The sequence below is a fragment of the Ammodytes marinus genome (assembly GCF_949987685.1).
Source record: "Ammodytes marinus genome assembly, chromosome: 20".
In the NCBI taxonomy this organism is placed as follows: domain Eukaryota; kingdom Metazoa; phylum Chordata; class Actinopteri; order Uranoscopiformes; family Ammodytidae; genus Ammodytes; species Ammodytes marinus.
This window is the reverse complement of record NC_137224.1, coordinates 23712611-23734905: the sequence shown is the minus strand read 5'-3', so window position 1 is coordinate 23734905 and position 22295 is coordinate 23712611. Positions and strand designations below refer to the sequence as shown.

Below are 22295 nucleotides of genomic sequence, written 5' to 3'. Positions count from 1 at the left end.
ATTAATAATGGTTAAACACAATAAAATTCCAAAAAGCTCAAGGGGTTCACAAACTTTCAAACAGGACTGTATATAGAGGTGAGCGAGTTGAGTCATCAGCTTGCCTTGCGTCATACCTCTTTAGGCGTGGGATCACTCCAATGTTCACCATGGCATGTGTGTGCTCTAGGTTCCATTCAGACTTGCAATGTTGAGGTCATAGTTGTTTGCTCAGCTGAATATGGGCCCAAATTCAGTAGTCAGACCAAGATTTTTTTTTAATAGCAGCATTCTTCAAGACAAACTGAGATGCAGCTTTGCTACAAGGCCATGATCATTGATAGTCTTGATCAGCTCATGGTAACCAGGCTTGTGGTGGAGCTTTATAGTCAGTGCTATGTGGTCTGATGGATGCATTGTGTCAGGGTAAGTGCAGCCTTAGCAGTTGCAACCTCAAAAACAAGTTTAGAGACAAAGATGTTTAACACTAGAGCAGAAAGCGCTCAGATGGTGATCTCTTGGCTTTGGTATGCTGGCCACTTTATGACATGATGATCCTGATGAGCTTCTCAAGTCATCTTCATCATCCATCATCCATCTTCAACCTCTTGACCCGGTTTTAGTAATGTGCTTCATGAAACCCGCAACAGTGTCAAACCCTCCACATTCAGAACTACAATTTCTTCACCAAAATATTCACATACATTTGCAAACACTTGCTTTTTGAGCCAATACACTTCTGAGTTTGTACTGTACATTTCATAACTCCTATACAGTCCGTGTCACAGCTATGTTTTCCCTGAATTGTACACACATCTTAGAGATTGCTGGCTTACATGACTCAGAATTGACTGCGTTTTGTGGAATTTTGCAGAAGTAAGGTAGCAATTGAGTTAGCTAACATCGTTACAGAGCACAACAGTAACATACCTTTATCCTGTGTTATTTTTTCCTCTTTTTCATTGTATGCCCTTCAGCCAGGTGGATATGGGGGGGGGGATTGTCTAACATCATGGAGTCAGGTGGAGAATACCAGTGACACCGTTGGGAGAAGGGTGGGCTGGAGGGGACTGCACATCTTTGCTCATATGAATGTCTTTTTTTACAGTGTTATAAAACCTTCTGGATTGGGGATGAAAAGAATAAAGAAAAAGAAATCATGAAGTAAAAGCTACTGTGGCTTTTAAATGGACGTGGATCTAGATGAACAACGATCATTGTGACAAAGTCCTATAGTTAGTCATTATTAGGCTAGTTATTAATGTATTAAAGGTTCAGTAAGCGGAATGGTCAGTTTAGCTAACATCCTGTCATTGATTGCAGTTAGCAGTCCCCTCCCTCGTCCCTACGTCACGTCACCACATTAATGCACTGAGGTCTTCAAGCAGCGAGTTATCTAGCATCATCTCAGATCCATAAGTGTGATTAAACATGATACAAACCAAAACAGACAGTGGGAAGGATTTTTACCTGCTCCGCCATTGTAGGCGCATATACACATTCACCCATCTGTTGCTCTGCACGAGCACCGGCAGTGAGACGGGCGCTGGTTTGTAGCGTTCTCTCTTCTGATTGGTTATTAGTAGTGGGATCCCCGAAAAGTTTATTTGCCGATTACATGCAGAGCGAGGGACTGAGAGATCGGCTTTATGAAACGCACACACTATATAAGTGATCACTGTATGAATATGGAGGGATTTAACACTCACATTAACATAAATAAATCGCTAACTTCACCTTTAATGATTAGATATTGATTTCTGGACAATCTTAAAGCATAGACTTACACTCTATCTGCTTTCTAACAAAAGCGTAATTATAGGTTAACCATTTCCATTTTTTGGCGTCAAAATAGCAACAAATTGTGCAAATGTGCAACTTTTAGCCAAGTAAACATTTTAATTATTATTATTATTATTATTAATAATAATAATAATAATAATAATAATAATAATAATAATAATAATAATAATAATAATAATAATAATAATAATAAATATAAATATAATAATAATAATATATTTAATTTATATAGCGCTTTTCTCGCATACTTTTTTCACAAACTTTAATCATAAAAGTTCATAGGAAACAACATTTCTGGCTTTAGTAGCCAATTGGCCATATGGGACTTTCCAACTGTCTGCTTACCATGAATCCTGTTTTCCTTCTATTCCGCTCCCTGTCCCTTTAATACAAACCGGTATTTTCCGGAGTCGCTCGGCTCTGCTCGGCTCTGCTCGTCATCGAGCGCTTTCACTGCGGCTCCATCGCCGAGCGGACTGGCCCGCTGCTCTCATCCGAGTCTTCAGCGCACTCCGTCGAATCTCTCCACACACCGGCGCCCGCTGCTGAAAGCCTCACGCTCCTGTCACAATGCAAGCTATCAAATGTGTGGTGGTCGGCGACGGGTAAGAGCATGCTCACGCTTACAACAGCACGACATTTTATCCTGTGAGTCAGTGAAGCGTCCACGGATGGAGGGATGATGGGAGGATGCTATGGTGGTAAAGGGGCTGGGGCGAGCAGCGATCGGTAGCTCGCCCTTCTATTCTGTCGTTATGAAACTCGACAGGTTTTTGAGCATCGCTGCTTATTGCTTTGCATTGGGTTCGATCCCGTCGTGGTCCACGGTTAATTGTGACGGTTGATTGTTGGGCTAGGAGCGGAGCGCCTCGGGATGCTATGCGGGTACACCTCCACGCCTCGTAGGCCACTGGAGAGCAGGCTGTGTGTGGAGGCAGCAGCAGGCTGAAGTGCTGATGTACGCTAAGGAATGTGTGGCCCTGTCACTGGCATACAGGCCCCGCTGCCCTACATTTGCTCGCACTGTTCCTTTCCACACACCCTGCTCCCATTCAGCTTCATGGGGATGAAATGTGTTGCAGGGTGTTCTGCTTTACAATGTGAATATCATGTCGGCTACATGAGGGAAGACTGAGCTCTACCATGCTACCATGCATTCATGTATAGAAAGGAGATTGTAGTCATGTTTTTATGATTGATGTCTGAATGCTGAAACTGAAGGTTACATTTTAGTGATGGTGTTTTTTTCCCAGAATGAAGACTTGACACAGTCTTGTGTTGGAATATTTATCAGAATGAAAAGATTAAGATAGATCTCACACTAAAGCACTTTGTGACCTGTGTCTTCCTTACAGTAGATTCATACTGTTGTATATCACAGATGATATTTTCAGAAAAAAGATTGTTGTGAACTCTTCCATATGCTACCATCACTTAAAGCAGCATTTACACACCAGGCTCAGGCCACTCATCAATAGGCCTATGTGTGTTATCTCAGACTCTATAGAGAGCTTGGAATTGGATGAATATATTTCTAAGAGAAAGCCTGCAATACAAAGCGATGGTATGTAGTTCCAAAGACGTGGGTGTACGTTTGCCTCAAACAGCCAACAGGCTTTTTCTTATTGTAGAAACTACAGATTGGCTTTAAGTGACAGTGACAAAAAAAGGTCATTTATGTAGCATCTGCACACATGATCTGCACAGACATTAGCTGCTGCTATGCTAGCTATTGCAAAGAACGCATTGAGCATGTTTGCAACAGCTCAGACTGTGATCACTTGACATCATGCATCTTATTTGCTTTAATTAGTGAACTGCAATCATGTCTGGAGTCAGTTTAAGTCCCCACCTCATGTCTTTAAGGGTTCAGTGTTGGTAATCTCCTGTTTGAATCATCAGCAAGAAGAGAAAGAATTGAGTTGAAAGTGACTTGAATCTTGGATTGATAAGTCAAGTGTGTGTGTGAATAAACATGACTCCATTCTGACAGTACCAGCCACATATAATCGTTAGCTCTGATGAATTCATCTTCTGATTCTGGCTCAGTTTTGGAGGAATTTCTCAACCATGGTTGGTGAGAGGTTTTCAATGCATTTCAGATCTGATTAACATGTGATCTATTGCAACCAAGAATAAAGGAGAACCAAACCAAACCAAAAAGGAGGATGATGATAGTGATAAATGAAACACACTGTAAACCTATTTGCATTGTCACATTGATCATTAACTTTTGAATCATTCTGAACACTCTTCCTGAAACAGACCTCATCAAGTTGCATTGGGTCAGTAGGACTGGGAGCTTGATAGGTTAGGACATGTCTGCCTGTGCTTTACACTTCAGTCTCATAGATAGTATAGAAAAGGTCTGTCTCTTATTGTGTGGAAGTATCATGCTAGAGTAGCCAGGTCCAACCAGACCATCGTACTTCATTTCATTTGTACAGAAGGTCTGGAATCGCTCAATTGACAAACGCTAACTCACTTGAAGGCGGGTGTCTGTTGAAGTTTAAAACTATTGGATCTGCCCAGTGCCACTCTGGATCTGCCAACCAATCGCATAACGTTTGATCGTGACGTATGTCATGCGCCGGCTTCTGAGCCACTCCCTCTGTTCGCTGATTGGACAGCCAAAAATGTGGCAGAGAAAAACCTGTGAATGAACAGCGGACCCAGACCGACTGCTGAAGGGATATGAAAATTGAGCGGAAGTAGATAGTGGTGCCAGGCTTATGATAAAGTATAGGGAGAAGAAATGAACATATTATGAGCCTTTCTCCTGCAAAATGAATGAAAGCTGTTAGAGTCAGGCTCAGCCACCTTGTTATTCTATGGTCCTCTATCCGTCTCTGTCCACACTCACTGACCTCAAATCAGTCTCACTGTGTGTCACCACCATTTGCTGTGTCTATGGAGACATGCACACACTAAATTGGTGGTTAGCTCATGCATGATCACACAGCCAATACCCATCCATGCAGCTACCAATCTGCTTGTGTCAGATGTAGGGGGGTTGGGGTGTGTGTTCTGTATGTGAAGGGTGTGTGTGTGTGTGTGGGAGGGGAGGGGGTGGGGGTGGGGGTGGGGGGATTGCCTGAGGGACTTGATGACTTTAGAGTGGGACAGCAGCCTGACTTTACTGCTCTCACTTTACACACAGTCTGGGCCTATAGTAGTCCACTAATAATCAAATCATGTTTGTTTGTTCTGACCTGCTCATTCATCCGTACTATTCTCATTTGAAACATTATCTTCTATTCAGGGACTCCAGATGAAAATGAGTTTATAGCTAACTCTGGTACCGTTAATGAGCTGTGCATTGTCCCTGCTAAATAAACAAATAAATAAATATTATTTCATTTTCCACACGGACAAAGGGTCTTAAAGAACCCAATTACATTCTGCCCTCTTCTTGACTCTGCATAATAATTCATTTTATTTCAACTTAGGGCCAGTTTACACGGTGAAAACGCAACGGTTTTCCCCTTTACGTTTTCAAAACTTTCCACGTTCAGACGCAATTGATTTGAAAACTTTGTGATTCGTGCACATTGTTTCGGAGAAAACGGGCCGAAATCGCTGTAGTAGGCATGCCAAGCCAATAGTCAGCGGTGACACTTAGCCTAGTAGATACAGTAGCTCATCCGGTACAATTTGATGCATAAAACCTTACTGTAACTGAAAATGAATGCCACTAACGTTCATAAAGCGGTTGGTGTAAGCTACAAGTATTATAAATGACAAGGTTTCTGTCCTCTTATTTCACCGCATTGAACTAGTGAAAACAGAAGACATGCTGATAGTGAAGGGGCTTTGTGAGCGGCTACTTTCCTGTTAGGCGTACTTCAAAATAAAAGTCAACTCACGTTTGTCCAGTGAAATGCTATTAGAAGATTCCTCCCTGGGAGGTGGTTTCAAAAGTTTGCGTTTTCTAGACTGTTTTCTGTTGTCATGTGAATGATAGGCTGAATCCACTAAAGTATTTCTGCGGGAAAAAATCATTTTTGCGGAAAAAAAGTATTTTTGCTGATGCACCGTTTTGGTTTTCCAGTGTAAACAGGGCCTTAGTCTACCATTCACACACACTAATGGGATTTATTAAACACTTGCGAGTAACTTACATTTAGTTATTAACAGTATTATACCACCACAGTAGGCCATTTATTAAGATGTTTGTGGAGAAACAAAGTAATTCCATGTAAAATCAGAACTTCAGATAGCTGAACCAGAATGATACTTGATTCATATCCACATTGTGTGACTATTGTAACAGAGGTGGTGAGTTGAATCAGACTCCCTTCCCTTTGGTGGAATAGTTACTACTGGGGGTCAGCCATGCTATGAGAATGTCTTCCTGTACCTACACAGTGGACCTGTGTTCTTCATGTATGCTCTCTCCCTCCCAGGGCTGTGGGTAAGACCTGTCTGCTGATCAGCTACACCACCAATGCCTTCCCCGGTGAATACATCCCCACTGTGTGAGTCCAGCACACACACACACACACACACACACACACACACACACACACACACACACACACACACACACACACACACACACACACACACACACACACACGGCACAATGCTCACACACTCATTTTGGTGCAGGCAGTGGTTTCATGTTATAGGGCCATACCATGGTATAGGTTGAGTGTGCTATCACAACATGATGTGATGAACAATAGAAACAACTAGACAGGTTTGTTGCATCAATGCTCTGGTTTGTCAGGTATCTCATATCTCATATCTCATAAAACAGCTTCCTTCTTGTGTGGATAAGTAGGTTGACAACAGTAAAATGAAAGTTGGACTCGACGACGACTTATTACCTAAACAAATTCATTCCATGTTGTGCACTCTTCAGGGTTTCAATGTAACCATTGAACCATAAAGTAACTTAACTTAGTATGACCCAGGAAAGACGTATGGATTAAATAACCAGAGCACTATTTATCACGTGAGCAAAGTTCCATGGTAACATGATGACAACTGAGCCCACCCTATGAAGACTTGGGTCTGGGTTTGAAGAGCTCCGTAGTCAACTCTTGTGATCAAACAGCTTCTCATTAGATTATCAAGTAAATGTTCTCTGCTACCATATACAGTATATCATCTGTTTTACCAGATTTACAATGATACACAGGTTGTAATATTTCACAGTGGTTACATTTCTTTTTGCGACAATGTACAATGTTAAAAGAATTGAAGCATTTTAACAATTTACATTTATATGTTTTTATAAACCCCATCCAACCCTAACAATCCCTTGTGCCGTTAAAAAAAATAATAATAATAACTTTTAAAAATAATTAATTTATTAATTTAAATTTAAATTTAAAAAAAGTGAGGGGGGGGGGGGGGTTCTCCTAAAATGAAAGCATTTGTGCTTTACGTTAAAGCTTATAATATATACTAATGAGAGGGGAGAGTTGTAACTTTTTCAATTTTTAAAAACATCCTCATATCAGACTACCTATATATCTTGATATTGCGATGGATCTCCACACACTGAGCTCCACTGGAATCCCACTGGTATCACATGTTTTCTACCACGCTGTTGTAAGAACAGTTTTTTTTTATTGATCAAGGTTATGTTTGAGGGCTGGCTTTAATAAATGAGTCTCAATGTCATTCAACATTAGGTTGGTTCATACTTCTGGAACAGACTCCAGCGCTCTATACTAGATATTAAATAGCCTTAATGTTGTGTTTGGAAATGCCATTCAAATCCACTATGTGTACTGTAGTCACCCTCTCTCTGACTGCATGTGACTGAGTGTAGTGTCCTCCTCCCTGCAGCTTTGACAACTACTCTGCCAACGTGATGGTGGACGGGAAGCCAGTCAACCTGGGCCTCTGGGACACCGCAGGACAGGAGGACTATGATAGGCTCAGACCACTGTCTTACCCACAGACGGTATTCAAGTCCTTCCCTCCAAACACACACACACACACACACACACACACACACACATGCACGCACAGACACACACAGACACACAGACATGGACGCACGCACACACACACACACACACACACACACACACACACACACACACACACACACACACACACACACACACACACACACACACACACACACATATGTTGGTCTCAACATGTCTCTGGTTTTCTCCCAGGATGTGTTCTTGATATGCTTCTCCCTGGTCAGCCCGGCCTCCTTTGAGAACGTCCGAGCTAAGGTCAGTACGCTGACCGGTCCATGCCGACTCTGACCACTAGGAGGCACATCACCCACCTGGCTTATGATCACACTGAGCCCCAGTCTTCAGGCCTGGCCTTACTACAGTCTGGTTGTGATGCAGTGCATGGACATGTTGTAAGGCCAGGGCTGAAGCAGGCTTTACCCTGTGCAGAGGGAGGAGGCTGGCCCGCTGTGGTTTGGTCTGCTGAGCATCATGAGACGCTCTCTTATCAAACCCAACCCTTCCTGAAGGCCCCCCCCCCTCCCTCTGGACACTGTGTGAGGGGGGGGGGGGGGCTTATTTCATGGGATAACAGGTTGCTTTGAGTTCATAATGCAACTTCACTTCTGACCGTTAGATCAAAAACAAGCTTTCTCTAGTTCCACAACTCAGTCTGTTGAATGTGATTATGTCAAGCTCTTTCTCTTCTCTCACTGACTTTGTGCTGTGTATATGCGTATGTACACCTGTGTGTGTGTGTGTGTGTGTGTGTGTGTGTGTGTGTGTGTGTGTGTGTGTGTGTGTGTGTGTGTGTGTGTGTGTGTGTGTGTGTGTGTGTGTGGTGCCCCAGTGGTACCCTGAGGTGAGACACCACTGTCCCAACACGCCCATCATCCTGGTGGGCACCAAGCTGGACCTGAGAGATGACAAGGACACCATTGAGAGGCTGAGGGACAAGAAGCTGTCCCCCATCACATACCCTCAGGGCCTGGCCATGGCCAGAGAGATCGGTGAGGACACCTGTTGTTGACACTGATAAGCCCTGCTTTCCGAATCGCATATCTTTCTTTTTTCTATTCTACATACTACATCTGACCATAAAAAGAATCTGGTTAGGATGCAGTATGCTACAATTGGGACATACTTTTACTTATTTATTTCATCATAACATTGCGCCTTGATCTTGCCTCTTGCTTTTATATCCGTCGCATCCCTGTTTGTTTTCATATGGAGGCTCTGCCGATGTGACGTCACTTTACGTGCGCACTTGATTATGGGTCAGAATCGCCAAAATAGGATGCAGTTTTCAACACAAAAAATCTTGGATGGATGTAGTAGACATCCGGGTACTTCTAACCATACTAAATCTGGCCACAAGAATCGGGACATTCTAAATATTTTTTCTACCATACTAAATAGTAGAAAGTATGCGATTCGGACCGCAGGGCAGGGTTCAAATGAAGAGTTATGCTTACCAACCTCGCAATGAGCCCGATCAGTTATAAAGTAGCAAGTTGTTACCACAAAGAGCTTCAGACTGGAAGTAAACATCAGACATAGACTAAGCTAACCACGTCCTGAGTGACACAGCCTTCACACTGATATCCATCTTCTCATGTCACTCTCGGGAGAAGAAAAAATATTATTTTTATTATGTGAGTCAAGTGGACCTTGTGTAAAATAAAATGAAGACCTAAAGCCTTCACGTTACTTCCTTTGTTCAATCCCTCATATACATTAAATAACTCTTGCAACTACTAATCGAAACAATCTGAAGCTGAATGTTTTCAGACAGCCCCTCCGTGATTACATTGATGTTGGTTAGTTTATTTTGGGCACACCTGGCCAATCACAGCATTTGGTGAAGGAGCCCCTCTATTCCCATGTTCTGATATGTGCTAGGGGTGTAGGTTTAGTAAGGGTTGACCACCCATGTGCTTTAAAGGCATACTAAACCATTCTAATCCAGAAAACTTCCTGTCAAAATCAGCTAATATCTACTCACTGTCTGTCATGTGTGCATGCTGGAAAAGAGTTTGGTGTTTATGTAATGTAATGGGCAGATAACAGCATTATTCCTTTGAATACAATTATAATTCACACAATATGGCTGTTTGTGCTGTTACCTGCCATGTAATGACATGACATTTGACATGCAGAAAGGGCTATGCTAACGTTGATCTAAAGAGCCTGGCTCAGAGCTATGCTAACGTTGATCTAAAGAGCCTGGCTCAGAGCCAGCAGCTAGACATGTTTATACTGACCACAGCCAGAACCACATGGATTGAAGTTTGGGGGAACAGGCTGGCCCGGGCACCCGCTCTGGGCCATATACAGTAAGTCTTGTTGAAGCATTGTGATATACCTTTCTCTCTCTCTCTCTCTCTCTCTCTCCGTCTCTCTCTGTATCTGCCTCTCTCTCCCTGTTTCTTTCTTTCTCTCTCCCTCCCTCTCTCTCTCTCTCTGTCTCCCTCTCCCTCTCTCTCTCTCCATAGGAGCGGTCAAGTACCTGGAGTGCTCTGCTCTGACCCAGCGGGGCCTGAAGACGGTGTTTGACGAGGCCATCCGGGCCGTGCTTTGCCCCCCGCCCGTCAAGAAGAGAGGCAAGAGGTGCACCATGTTCTGAAGGGGCGCAGAACCCTCCACCACACCACACCACACCACACCACCATCAACAAACCACTACTTCTCTGAGAGGATCAGGCACAGCAAACCAGCCAGATTGAGTGTGCACTGCTGACTTTTTGCTTTCTTTATATTAATGTTTTTTCAACGTGATATTGGTAAACCAGACCGATATTAAATCAGAATTTCTTTTTTTTATTACTACTACTGAATAGGTTCATAGGTTTTATGTGTAAAAGACATTGACTGTGTCCACCTTTGCTTTGTACTCATAGTTGCCATGAGGGCTGCCATGTTGTCTTGATATACTACAGCATCTCTTCTCTCTCAGCCATGCTTGCTTGAATGAATGCAGTGTTGAGAGATAGAATGTGAACTGTGAATTGGCCTTCAAGGTCTGAAGTTACCCTCATAGCTCCCCGTCTTAAGATCATGTGGAGACTCAACTTAACACTGCTGGCATGCTCACTGAAGTCTGTTAGAACAGCACAGTAAAAACCACACACTACTGCCTGCACCCACTACATGTCACACATACAGCACCAGGTGTAATGGGAAGTAAAGAAGTTTTTTAACAGTTTCTTTTAATTTTTTTTAACAAATTAGATTGATATGTTAAAGGACCGTTTTGGATTCCTAAAAAACAAAGGACTTTTTTTCTTCCCCTTCCAGTCAGTGACTTTGTACTCGCCATGTTCATTTCTGAGATTTAGGAAATGTAGCATCTGATGGAGACCTTCAGGTTTTGCTAAATGTTCTTCATACGGCCAAGTCAGTGCATGTAATCAGATAAACCTTCACATACAATCTTGGGCCGGCAACTTGTAAACCAGTTTACAGTGTATGGCAGGTAAAGCCATATACTGTAAACCAGTAGCTGTAACCTTGGCCAAAGTGAAAGGAATGGGGCACAAGGCATGGCTTGGTCAATTTTGCCATGGGAAGCTGTCTGACTGCGCATGTTCCTTTCTCTTTTTGACGTCTCAGCAATTTCTTAAGCAAGTGCAATGCTACTGATACTGAGCGGACTGACAGACAAAACTATGAAGCTGTTTCTCTATAGGGAGTATATAGACGATACCAGCATTGCGTCGAGGTAGCAGTGAAAAAGTGGTGGCTCTCAACTCCTGTAACCCCATACATTTTCTTAATTTCGGTCAACACATCCTCAATCCTGACCTGACCTTCTGTGTGAGTGTGCCATGCTCCTTCTTGGCCCTGTGAATTGTGATGTCATCAGTTACAAGGACATGTTCCTGTGAGCCTTCACACTGTTTATAGAGATAGAGTTTGAAACGGTGCATGGCCCCAGCTGCTGCTCACAATGCCATCAATAAATCTTCCAGTTCAACTAGTGAACACAAGAACCAGTATTAACTGAAGCTCTCCTCACTAGCTTTATCCCACTAGCTTTGAACCCTACCCTATTCTAACCCTAGCCATTCACTGGCTCCTCTTCACTGATCCTGCTCATGAAATGTGCTCCAAGGCTTTGGGTAGAAACTAGTGAGTGATCATTTTTTCCTATTACTTAAAGTTGTTTTACGTACAAGAACATATTGCTGTTAGCCAGGTGGAAATGGTGTATGTACCCAATTTGTGCTGGTGATGGTGGTCCAGTGTGTTTGGGTAACTTCATCAAACTGTCAACATGTGTCAGATGAGCATGGCCGACTCGGGGGGCTGGATCATGGCAAACAAGGGGGGCTTGAGCATGGCCAACATGGGGGGCTGTACAACCTTGCTGCCTGAGCTCTGCTTCCGGGGGTTGGAGGAGGAGCTTGCATGGGTCTTAAAAAATATTCTGTCTTAATTTATCCCATTGTTTAGATCTTGTGTCTGTTCCTGTGTGTGTGTGTGTGTGTGTGTGTGTGTGTGTGTGTGTGTGTGTGTGTGTGTGTGTGTGTGTGTGTGTGTGTGCGTGCATGCTTGCGTGTGTGTGTGTGGACGAGCATGTGCCGTATCAGTGTGACAGTTTGGGGAAGTCAGTGCATAAAAGACAGTATTGTTTTAAGCCAAGTTTTTTAGTGTCCAGGTTTTGGTACTATTTCATATTGTATTGTAGTGATACACAAGATTTTTCAGTGATCTGTGGACATGAAGAAAGAAAAAAACAACATCTAGTGATGTACAGAATAATCTTTAGCAAAGGAATGCGTTCTGAGTATCTATCTACGTGTACCTGAATAGTTAGCTCTTAAAAACAATTGAAACTAAAGGGATTATAGTCACTCATGTTGAAGTTAGAAATGGCGCTCACAGTGTACAATAAAGGGGCCAATCTTTGTGGAGTTTGTCATTGTGGCAAACAGTGCAGATTGCACCTTTATAAAAAAGCATTTCTGTATGGTTGCAGGCCTGTAGTGTGTCTGTCTCCCTCCTGTGGTGAGACGCAGCACTGCAGGGCCCTCTGTCATGCTGTCTGTCGGTTGGCATAGCAAACTGTGTGGTTGCCTCGTGTGTGGTCCTGCCTAGCTAAGGTGTCGACATGTAGCTGAGTAACGCAGCCAAAATATTCTATTATTGCATGGAAGTTCTCTGGTTATTTGAGCCACTATAATTATTTTGGAGAGGTTGTAAGATGAAATGCATTGGCCATGTATGTAATGTAAGATGACTCTGTTTTCGTTTGTCTTATTTTTTATTACTTCACATGTTTGTGTGGTGAAAATATTTCAATTTTTTGTATACTAAATACAAGTGTATATGTAAGGTACTGCTGTGGCCTGTCATCATTCGCTCTTCAACTTTTTTCTTTATTCATCCACAACCCCTAGTTACACACACACACACAAACATAAAAACAACTGAAATAAAGTGAGTGGACAGTTATTGCCTAGTCAAAAGGCTTGATTCTGATTTAATTAAAGGCAGTTGCAAACTCTTTTCAGTTTGATTTGACCTTACCTTAGCTTTACACTAGGTTTCATTTGCTATAAATCACACACTGCACTCTGCTGCTTCTCTGCTAAATGCTAAGAATTTAATCTAATCTTATTTCCATTATCAGCATCTCTTCATTTTTTCACCTTTTTTATTATTATAATGTTACAAACAATGGTCATATGTATAGGGGAGAACGGGGTAATTTGTCACACGGGTAGGTTGTCACAATCGTTATATCTCGGAACCAGAAGGCGCTAAGTCTGTTAAATTGGGATCAGATGTCACCTACATAGTCTTCCTTGGAGTTAGACTGCTGCATTTGAGGTGAGAGGAATGTTTGTGTTTTTCATGTCAAATTGAAAATATTTAGCTTCTCAGTATTTTTCTTCTAGGCTTTTACACAATGGGTTTATAACAAAACACTTGTTACTCTAAAAAAGTGTGAAGTGTAAGCTATAGTTTAGATTATTTTTAGCAAGCTAATTAGTTGTCATATGGTTGTTGGCCTTGATGCTAGCAATAAATTCCAGTTGGGGTTGGTCGTCACATTTTCTGGGGGGTTGGTTGTCACATGTTATCCAAAGGGTGCAGCCAGGAAAGGAACCCAATAACAAAAGAAAATGTCAAGCTGTATCCTCACTGACACCCCAGAGACGGAGAGAATAGAGCAGGAAAGGCAGCCAGCATGCAAAAGAGAAAAATACAAAATCAAAACGACCCAGTGCATCCCAAACTAGACCAGTTGCCAAGGCTACGGCACCCCAGTGCACTCCACCCCAGCTGGGGAAGAAGAAACAGAAGAGAAAGAGACAGGAGGAGGAATCTTCATCAGATGAAGAGGATAGTTTGTATTTGGTTTGTATGGAAACGTTCTCCAGCACTCGTTCAGGGGAGGTAAGGGAGAAGTGTTGTATAAGCAACCAGTGGGCACACAAGCTCTGCTTAGTTAGAGTGAGCAGACCCTACATTTGCCATCACTGTAACTCAGTTAGTGCATGTGTGTAGCCTAGTTGAGTAGGCTATTATTGTTAGACCTATTTGTTTTGTTCTTTATGTTGTTACATACAGTAGGTTGGTCTTAATATGGATTGCCTTTTTGTTAATTCCTTGCTCATCTTGTGTTAAGATGCATAATGTTATATAGACCTATTTTTCAACTTGACAATGAAATTAAACTTTCAAATGTAGTTCTACTTTCTTGCCTTCTTTTAAGATTTTTTTTTAAAGATAATATTGACAAACCACCCCATAGTGTGTGACAACCGACCCCTTGATGGGGTTGGTTGTCACAATGTGTTAGAGTGTCTTTGATGGTAAAGTTCATCTTTATTACAATAAGTTAGAAAAAGTGAGGGGTTCACATTTCAAGCCAACACCTTAAGCTTCAATTTAATGTAGGAATGACTATTGAAAGATGTTTAGGTGATGAGCAATTCTCACTAGAGTAAAAAGTGTGCCTACTTACCCCGGTCTCCCCTACTTCTCTTCAGATGCTCATTTGAAATATGTTGGGCCTCCTGACCTGCAGACATCTTCTCCACCTCAGCACAGCCCAGTGATGCAGCATGAGGAATAAAGGCTTCACCAATAGACCCAAAGGCAAGAGTAGTCAGGCTGTAGCAAGGTGAGGTGAGCTAGTTGAGATGTGAAGTTGAGGTCTATAGCTTAAAGTATTTATTTTGAGCCATGTGTTCAATTTGTCGCTCGATAGCCATTCATTGAACACACACGTCTGACAGATAAACACAATGCTAACTGTAGGCTGAGAAACACTAGATTCTAAAACAATAGTAATTCAAGGAACTAAATGTATTTCCCATAACCTTAGACATGTTTAGGGATTCTTATGAACCTGTTTTAACCACTAGCCAAAATGTGTGTAAATTCAAATATTTTCCCCAAAACATTCAGTTCATTCTAAACCTTTCCCAGGCCTGGAAAATAGTTTTTGAATTGTCATACCTTTTCCAGGACCGTGGGAACCGTTGGAAATAGCAAACAAACATGCTCCAATAGTACGTAATGTATAGATGGGCCCGGATAAAGAATGGAAGCTAGGCTGACTGTGCAGTGGATGAGTGTGAGCTTTATTAGTGTTGACACAGTGGGGCTGATCTCAGGTCAGCAGGCCAGGAAGCCTCCGTCCACAGGCAGAGTCACTCCACTGCTCATGCTGCTCAGATCACTCAGCAAGAAGAGAATGCTGTTCACAACGTCATCCACCTCTGTACACACACGCGCACACACACACACACACACACACACACACACACACACACACACACACACACACACACACACACACACACACACACACACACACACACACACAGGGTAGCTCAGTTAACACCAAATACACTGCAGCACTGGATACACTAAACTTTATTCTGAAACAAAGATTATAATTAGATGAACAATTCATTTTTGGCTGCACCTCGGGAACCTGACCGTCAATTAAAAGAATGTTTAGAATTTTTTTTAAATGCAGAAGAACATGCTGTGGTCTATTGGAGAGCAACGCAGCTCTCCCCCGCTCAGAAGAGAACACAATCCAGCCTCACACCCAGCCAGGCCTGAAGACATGCTCCATTGTTCCCTAACACAACATGGAATCCACATTCCTGCATCTAAATCAAGCTCCTCTCTGCCCTGTGCTAGGGACTAGTGAGGGGGCTCAGCAGTGGGAGCACACAACCTAAACATACAGTCAATCCCTTATGACCACAAGAGGAAAATCTCGTGTCTGTGTTCAATTATTCATTCTTGGGCCCCCTTTGTTAACCTACCAGTTTACAGAGCCTAGGCTGTGTAGGCTATAAACATTGGACTTATTCCTTATTGTTTTCCCTGGGGTTGACAGTCCACTATCCTATTAAAAGTGTAACTAAAACCTTTTCAGCTTACAACCAATTTATATGTGGATTTAGTAGTGTTGTAGATTGTCCCAGGTCAGATTCTCCACATTATAGTACAAAGTAGGCTATATTTATTCAACATTGTGTGGCATACATCTGCATAGAGAGTGCCTCTACAGGTTGAATGATTTTTCTATTGGCTGATCTAGCAGCAAAACGTGTGTGGTTTACTGAGATGTCACAAATGACCCCCCACCTCCTCCACCTGCCCATCCCCCTGCTATGAAGCCAACACAGGGGCTGTGTTCCAAGAGCCATACTCACGTCCTACTCATACTAATGTTGACGTCAATTTGAATATGTTGTGGTTGTGTATGCGAGTTTCTGTAGGCGAGAAATGCCCGGATGAGTATAACTTCCGGATAGCTTTTGTGTATGGATTGATAGGTTACTCTCAGAAACAGCGTTGGCGTCAGGCATTTATGACCCAATATGATCAAGTGGCGAGCCACTCGTTAACTGGCGCCAGCGTACAGTGCAGTGTGTTCCCACCTTTAGGTTAAGAAGGCTTAAACAACACAGCAATTATATTTTAAAAGAGCAACAAATATTCAAAACATACATAAAGGTGTATCTGAACTGCTATTGAATACAGAAGAACATAAGAACTCAACTTTATAATTGCTAATGTTTTTTTATCTGTGATATATAACATAGCTATTGTCATAAAATGTTAATTATGTTCATGGTTAGAATAACAATTATTATTATTATTATTTATTTTTGAAACAGACTATGGAATTTTGGATGGGTACATGAATGGGAGTTGTCAGTCCGATATGCGATAAGTAGATTTGCATAGTGGATGGTCTGACCTGCAAAGTGTCCCAGGGGGATGCGTGCTGTCATGGCCTGGGCCTTGTCCGGGTCGCTCCAGCCCAAACGACCCATCTCAGTCATCACCACAGTGGGGTTCACACTGTTCACACGGATCTGAGCACAACACAACACAACACTGCTGCTTCACTAACACAACACAACACAACACAACACAACACAACACAACACAACACAACACAACACAACACAACACAACACTGCTGCTTGACTTTTGGGTTGAGTCACCGATCTTTGACTTTGAACGTCGCCACACAGTAACACAATGTGCAGCCATTTCTTGTCAGTCCCATTGTAATATACAGAGGTTGGTATGTTTCCCCTCCCTCTGAGTGTTAAGTCTCCCTGCTGCTGTACAGTATATACCTGGTGGGGGCCCAGCTCCAGAGCCATGACTTTAGTCAGCATGTCCAGCGCTGCTTTAGTGGTACCTGAACAATGACAACAACACAAGTCAAGTCAACTCTATAGTCCATTTTCGGCAAGAAGTTCTAGACATAGAGAGGAATACACATTACGTTTCTCTCTGACCCACGGTGCAATAAGTACAAAAAGATCAAATAAGATAAGTCATATTTACAATAAATATATTCGAAATGGTGCAAAAAGTAAGGCAAAAGCACCACACAACACAAACATGACACTTAGCAGGGCAACACAATGGAACCATGGAGCCTGTTTATTAGCAGTCTCAGTGCGGCCCTTTCCCCAGGAAACTGTTGGCATGTTTTCATGGTACTGGGATCTCTATACAGTCTATGGGGGTTGGTGGACTGTGCTGCCCTCTGCAGGACAACACTGGAACTCTTCACTTTGTTTTCTGTGTTGTGATCTAAGGCGAGCAACAATTTCAGAGACCAAATGCTAAAACAATTGTAATTCAACAAATGCTTTTCATTAGAATTAAATTCATTTAACAACATGTATTATTTTCACTGTTTTTAATCTGTTTGGTTTTTTAAAACTATTGTTGGCCATTGTACAGCCAACAGTAGTGCTAACAGGTAATGAAAGCAGAATGGGGAAATGAGCCAACTGTCTATGAGTGTTTACATGGTTAATGCGGTCTGAAACTCAGTGTTCACATCACAGTGTTTCTGCAGTACTGATTTAGTTAGGGACAATTCAATTTCAATGTAATCAGTTCAGCTTGAAGATTGTGTTAAAGATTGTATGTTAGGGCTGCACCATTATGGCCAAGATGATTATCATGATTAGTTTGATCAATATTGAGATTAGGATTATGTATCGATTTTAGTGAACGTAAACATCACACTGTTTTGACATGAGACATTACTTTGCACCAAAATAATTAGTCCCCAGAAATATAAATATTGTACCAAAACTTTTAAAATATACATCACTCGATCATGTTTATTTCTTTGCTTGTTTATCTTAAATCACCTTGTTCTTGTTTTTAAATGCACATATTTATTTGTTTTTGTTATTATTTATTTGTTTTCGTCATTGTTTCTATTTTTGGAGAGAATTGTGAGAGCCATAGGGCTTGGAGCAAAAGGGGCGTAAGTGACATATTTGGCGAAAATGACTTTTATATATAATTTTAAAGGTCTTGATCAGTTCTATCAAATGGTAAAAGAATAACGTCACTAAACATTTTACTTTTTGAAATAAAGGCTGAAAACCTTCGGTTGAGTTTGGAGCACAAAAGGCGCAAGTGCATCATAAATAGGCTCAAGAGCTGACAATATGGAGGGATTGCAGAAAAGACCAACATTTATACTACAGAAAAAGTGTTTTGAATATGTTTGGAGAACCTGATATACCCACATATGATGGAGACAATATGGACACTAAAATAAACACTTTATTTTAGATTTTTTTTATAATTTTTATTTTAGATTTCTTATTTTTTTTACAAATATGAATTCCTTGAAGCCTAATCTCTATTAAAGTAGAGATTGCTTCCATATGCTGTTTTTTATTAAATATTTACAATCAATAAAAAGTTTGTTTTTGCTCTCCTGTAAAATTCTGAAAATGTCACTTACGCCCCTTTTGCGCCAAGCCCTATGTACTCTATGTGTTTGTCTTGAATAGTTTGTATTGTATTTGTACTGTGTGTTTTTCTGAGGACCCCCTTGAAAACGAGATGCTACATTTCAAGGGGCTTATCCTCAAATAAAATGTTTGAAATGAAATGAAAATTTCAATTGTTGGAAGCCAGAATCGTGATGGTGATTCAAATGTGATGACTTGTGCAGCCCTAGTACATGTTGACCTCTACTCTCTATGGCTGACCTCTGTCAGTAGTGTGTCACTCACAGTAGACTGTGTGGTCCTTGAGGGCGCGCTGGGAGGCCTGGCTGGAGACATTCACTATGGAGCCTCCTGATCCTCTGGCCTTCATACCAGCTGCCACTATCTGACCACACACACACACACACACACACACACACACACACACACACACACACACACACACACACACACACACACACACACACACACACACACACACACACACACACACACACACACACACACACACACACACACACACACACACACACACACACACACACACTTTGTTACTACAACACAAAAGATAGATAGATAGATAGATAGATAGATAGATAGATAGATAGATAGATAGATAGATAGATAGATAGATAGATAGATAGATAGATAGATAGATAGATAGATAGATAGATAGATAGATAGATAGATAGACAGATAGATAGATAGATAGATAGATAGATAGATAGATAGATAGATAGATAGATAGATAGATAGATAGATAGAAACATACAACGTCACACACATAATACATACGCAAGAAGAGAAATAAAAACTTTGTGTTAAATACAAACTAAATTAAACCTTGCAAAAATAAGAACTAAGAACTAAGTGTAAACAGATTGAGGTGGATGAATATTCCAAAGAGATAGTATTGTACCTGGGAGACATGCAGCACAGCTTTCACATTTACATTGAATGACCTGCAGATGAGAGAAACACCTTAGAATCTAATAGACAGAAACAGGCCACAGCACATAATGAGACAGTACAGTCTGACCCTTATTCTATCCCTGCGTTCCGAATCGCAATATTTAGTATGGTAGAAAAAAGATTTAGGATGTCCCAATTCTTGTGGCCAGATTTAGGGTGGTTAGAAAAGATTTTTAGTGTTGAAAACAGCATCCTATTTGGGTGATTCTGACCCATAATCCAGTGCGCACCTGAAGTGACGTCACATCGACGGAGCCTCCATATGAAAACAAACATGGATGCGACGGATATAAATGCAAGAGGCAAGATCAAGGCGCAATGTTATGATGAAATAAATAAGTAAAAGTATGTCCCAATTGTAGCATACTGCATCCTAACTAGATTATTTTTATCGTCAGTTGTAGTACGTAGAATAGAAAAAAGAAAGAGTATGCGATTCGGAAAGCAGCCTATGTGTAATGTTGTGCTGTGTTCCCTGCGCGCTCTCCTGTATTGAGTCTTACTGGTCAAACTGTTGTGGGGTGACCTCTAGGAAAGGCTGCAGGCTGGCCTGGGCAGCGTTATTCACCAGCAGATCAACAGGGCCCACGTCCTGCAGAGCAGAGTGCACTGCCCCCCAGTCTGACACATCCACACACAGGGGGGAGATGGAGGGACACTGAGGGAGGGCAGCACAGGCCAATCGTTAGCCTCATAGCATAATTGCCTAAATCATATTTACTCTACTCTACTTTCACTCTACATCTATTCTACTCTACATCTACTTTTGGTCAGCCTAATAGCATAATTGCCTTAGTCATATTGTAAGGGTTATAGAGTAGGGTAAAGTAGATGTAGAGTAGAGTAGATGTAGAATAGAGTAGATGTAGAGTAAAAGTAGAGTAGAGCAAATATGATGTAGGCAATTATGCTATGAGGCTAACGCAATGCTACTTTAGATTTGATGCAAAACATTCAAAAATAAAATACGTTTAATTGATGAGTGATAACAAAGAAAAAAGATGTCTCAAAACTGTTCTTCTTTTTCACCCAATGAAATGTATTTGTCTCTGTTTCTCATGTCTGTGCTTTCTTCTTATGTTTGTCTTATTTTTCATTCATTTTAACTGCTGACATTTTGGCCAGGCCTTGCTAGGAAAAGAGGTCATTGGACCTCAAGCAATTTTGCCTGGTGAAATAAAGGTTTAATAAAAAATAAATAAGATTTCAACAGTAAAAACATCATATTAATAATAATCAGAATTATCTTTTATTTTGCCAGTTCTTTTTCGCACACATGAAATACACAGACAATCAATGATCATATCATTTATGGTGTTATTTATACATTAAAAGATAGCTTCAAGTGAGCCAAGTTGCCATCCACCGTATTCATCTCAACACCAGGTTTGAACAGTTTTACATGAACATCCCAGTGGCAGGGCTGCCTTTACCTGCCACTAGGCCCTGGGGCTGAGAGGTTTCGTAGGCCCCCCCGGGCGGCGGTCTTACAATACAGATGTGTTAAAGCCATGTTAGTCTACACCACAATATCTCTATTGATGAAATACAAAATCACTTAAGGTAACATGTAAATAACCCCCTCCTGGTCTAATGACTTTTAATAACCAAACACACAAGTTATTGAGGAGACAGCGGTGGGGTCCCAGGACCTTTTAGGGGGGTCCGGGGGCATGCCCCCCCGGAAGAAAAATTTGAACCTTTTTAAAGTAAAATGCATCAATCTGGTGCACTTTGAGAAGAAAACTAAGGCTAAATCAACTGTGTCCTATGTGAGCTATTTTCTGGAATAATTTGGAGACACAGAAATACCAAAAAGCAGAAACAAAAATACAAAGGTTTAAAAAACCCAGTCATTCAGCATTCCAATTTTTTTTAAATAATCCCTTATCCCAAAGCTACGTCTCTCTTTGAATTCTTCGTTTTGCTTTTAATGGCTCAACTCAATATAGGCCCTTAATCTGCGTTGCCCCGAACAATGTTATTTAAACAAAAATAACAAAAATTTACTGGTGAATGATAGGCCCCTTGATCTTCATAGGCCAAAAAATAATGTGATTTTTTTTCCCTTTTTCTTTACTGGTTCATGATAGGCCCCTGTTCTCCGTACGCACGCCCCCCTACGAAGATTAGGGGCCTATCATGAGCCAGTCAATAATTTATTGTTTTAAATGACAATATTCGGGGCCTTCTTAGATCAGGGGCCTATATTGAGACAGAAAAAAAAAAAATTTTTTTTTTTTTTTTTTTGAGAGGCCCCTAATCTTCGTAGGCCCTGGGGCTTCAGCCCAGGTAAGCCCGTGCATAAAGGCGGCCCTGCCCAGTGGTAACGCTCTGATATATCACA

The 22295-nt window shown here is 41.5% G+C and overlaps 2 protein-coding genes across 2 annotated transcripts in view; one reads left to right on the top strand and one right to left on the bottom strand.

Annotated features, from left to right (window-relative positions):
- The first annotated feature begins 2282 nt into the window (after nt 1-2282).
- Nucleotides 2283-10865, top strand: rac3b (Rac family small GTPase 3b). The gene is made up of 6 exons (XM_080048944.1): nt 2283-2387; nt 6189-6260; nt 7585-7702; nt 7926-7988; nt 8563-8722; nt 10208-10865. The coding sequence occupies exons 1-6, from the start codon at nt 2353-2355 to the stop codon at nt 10336-10338; spliced, it is 579 nt and encodes a 192-aa protein (XP_079905070.1). The 5' UTR covers nt 2283-2352; the 3' UTR covers nt 10339-10865.
- Nucleotides 10866-15329: 4464 nt separating this feature from the next.
- dcxr (dicarbonyl/L-xylulose reductase) overlaps nt 15330-22295 on the bottom strand; it is a 9267-nt gene continuing 2301 nt past the window's right edge. Inside the window, exons 3-8 of the mRNA XM_080049571.1 lie at nt 20452-20606; nt 19896-19938; nt 19262-19361; nt 17342-17406; nt 16954-17071; nt 15330-15448 (exon numbers count right to left, since the gene is read on the bottom strand). Of these exons, the coding sequence (XP_079905697.1) occupies nt 15345-15448; nt 16954-17071; nt 17342-17406; nt 19262-19361; nt 19896-19938; nt 20452-20606 (585 nt within the window). The 3' untranslated portion in view covers nt 15330-15344. The remainder of the gene's footprint in view (nt 15449-16953; nt 17072-17341; nt 17407-19261; nt 19362-19895; nt 19939-20451; nt 20607-22295) is intronic.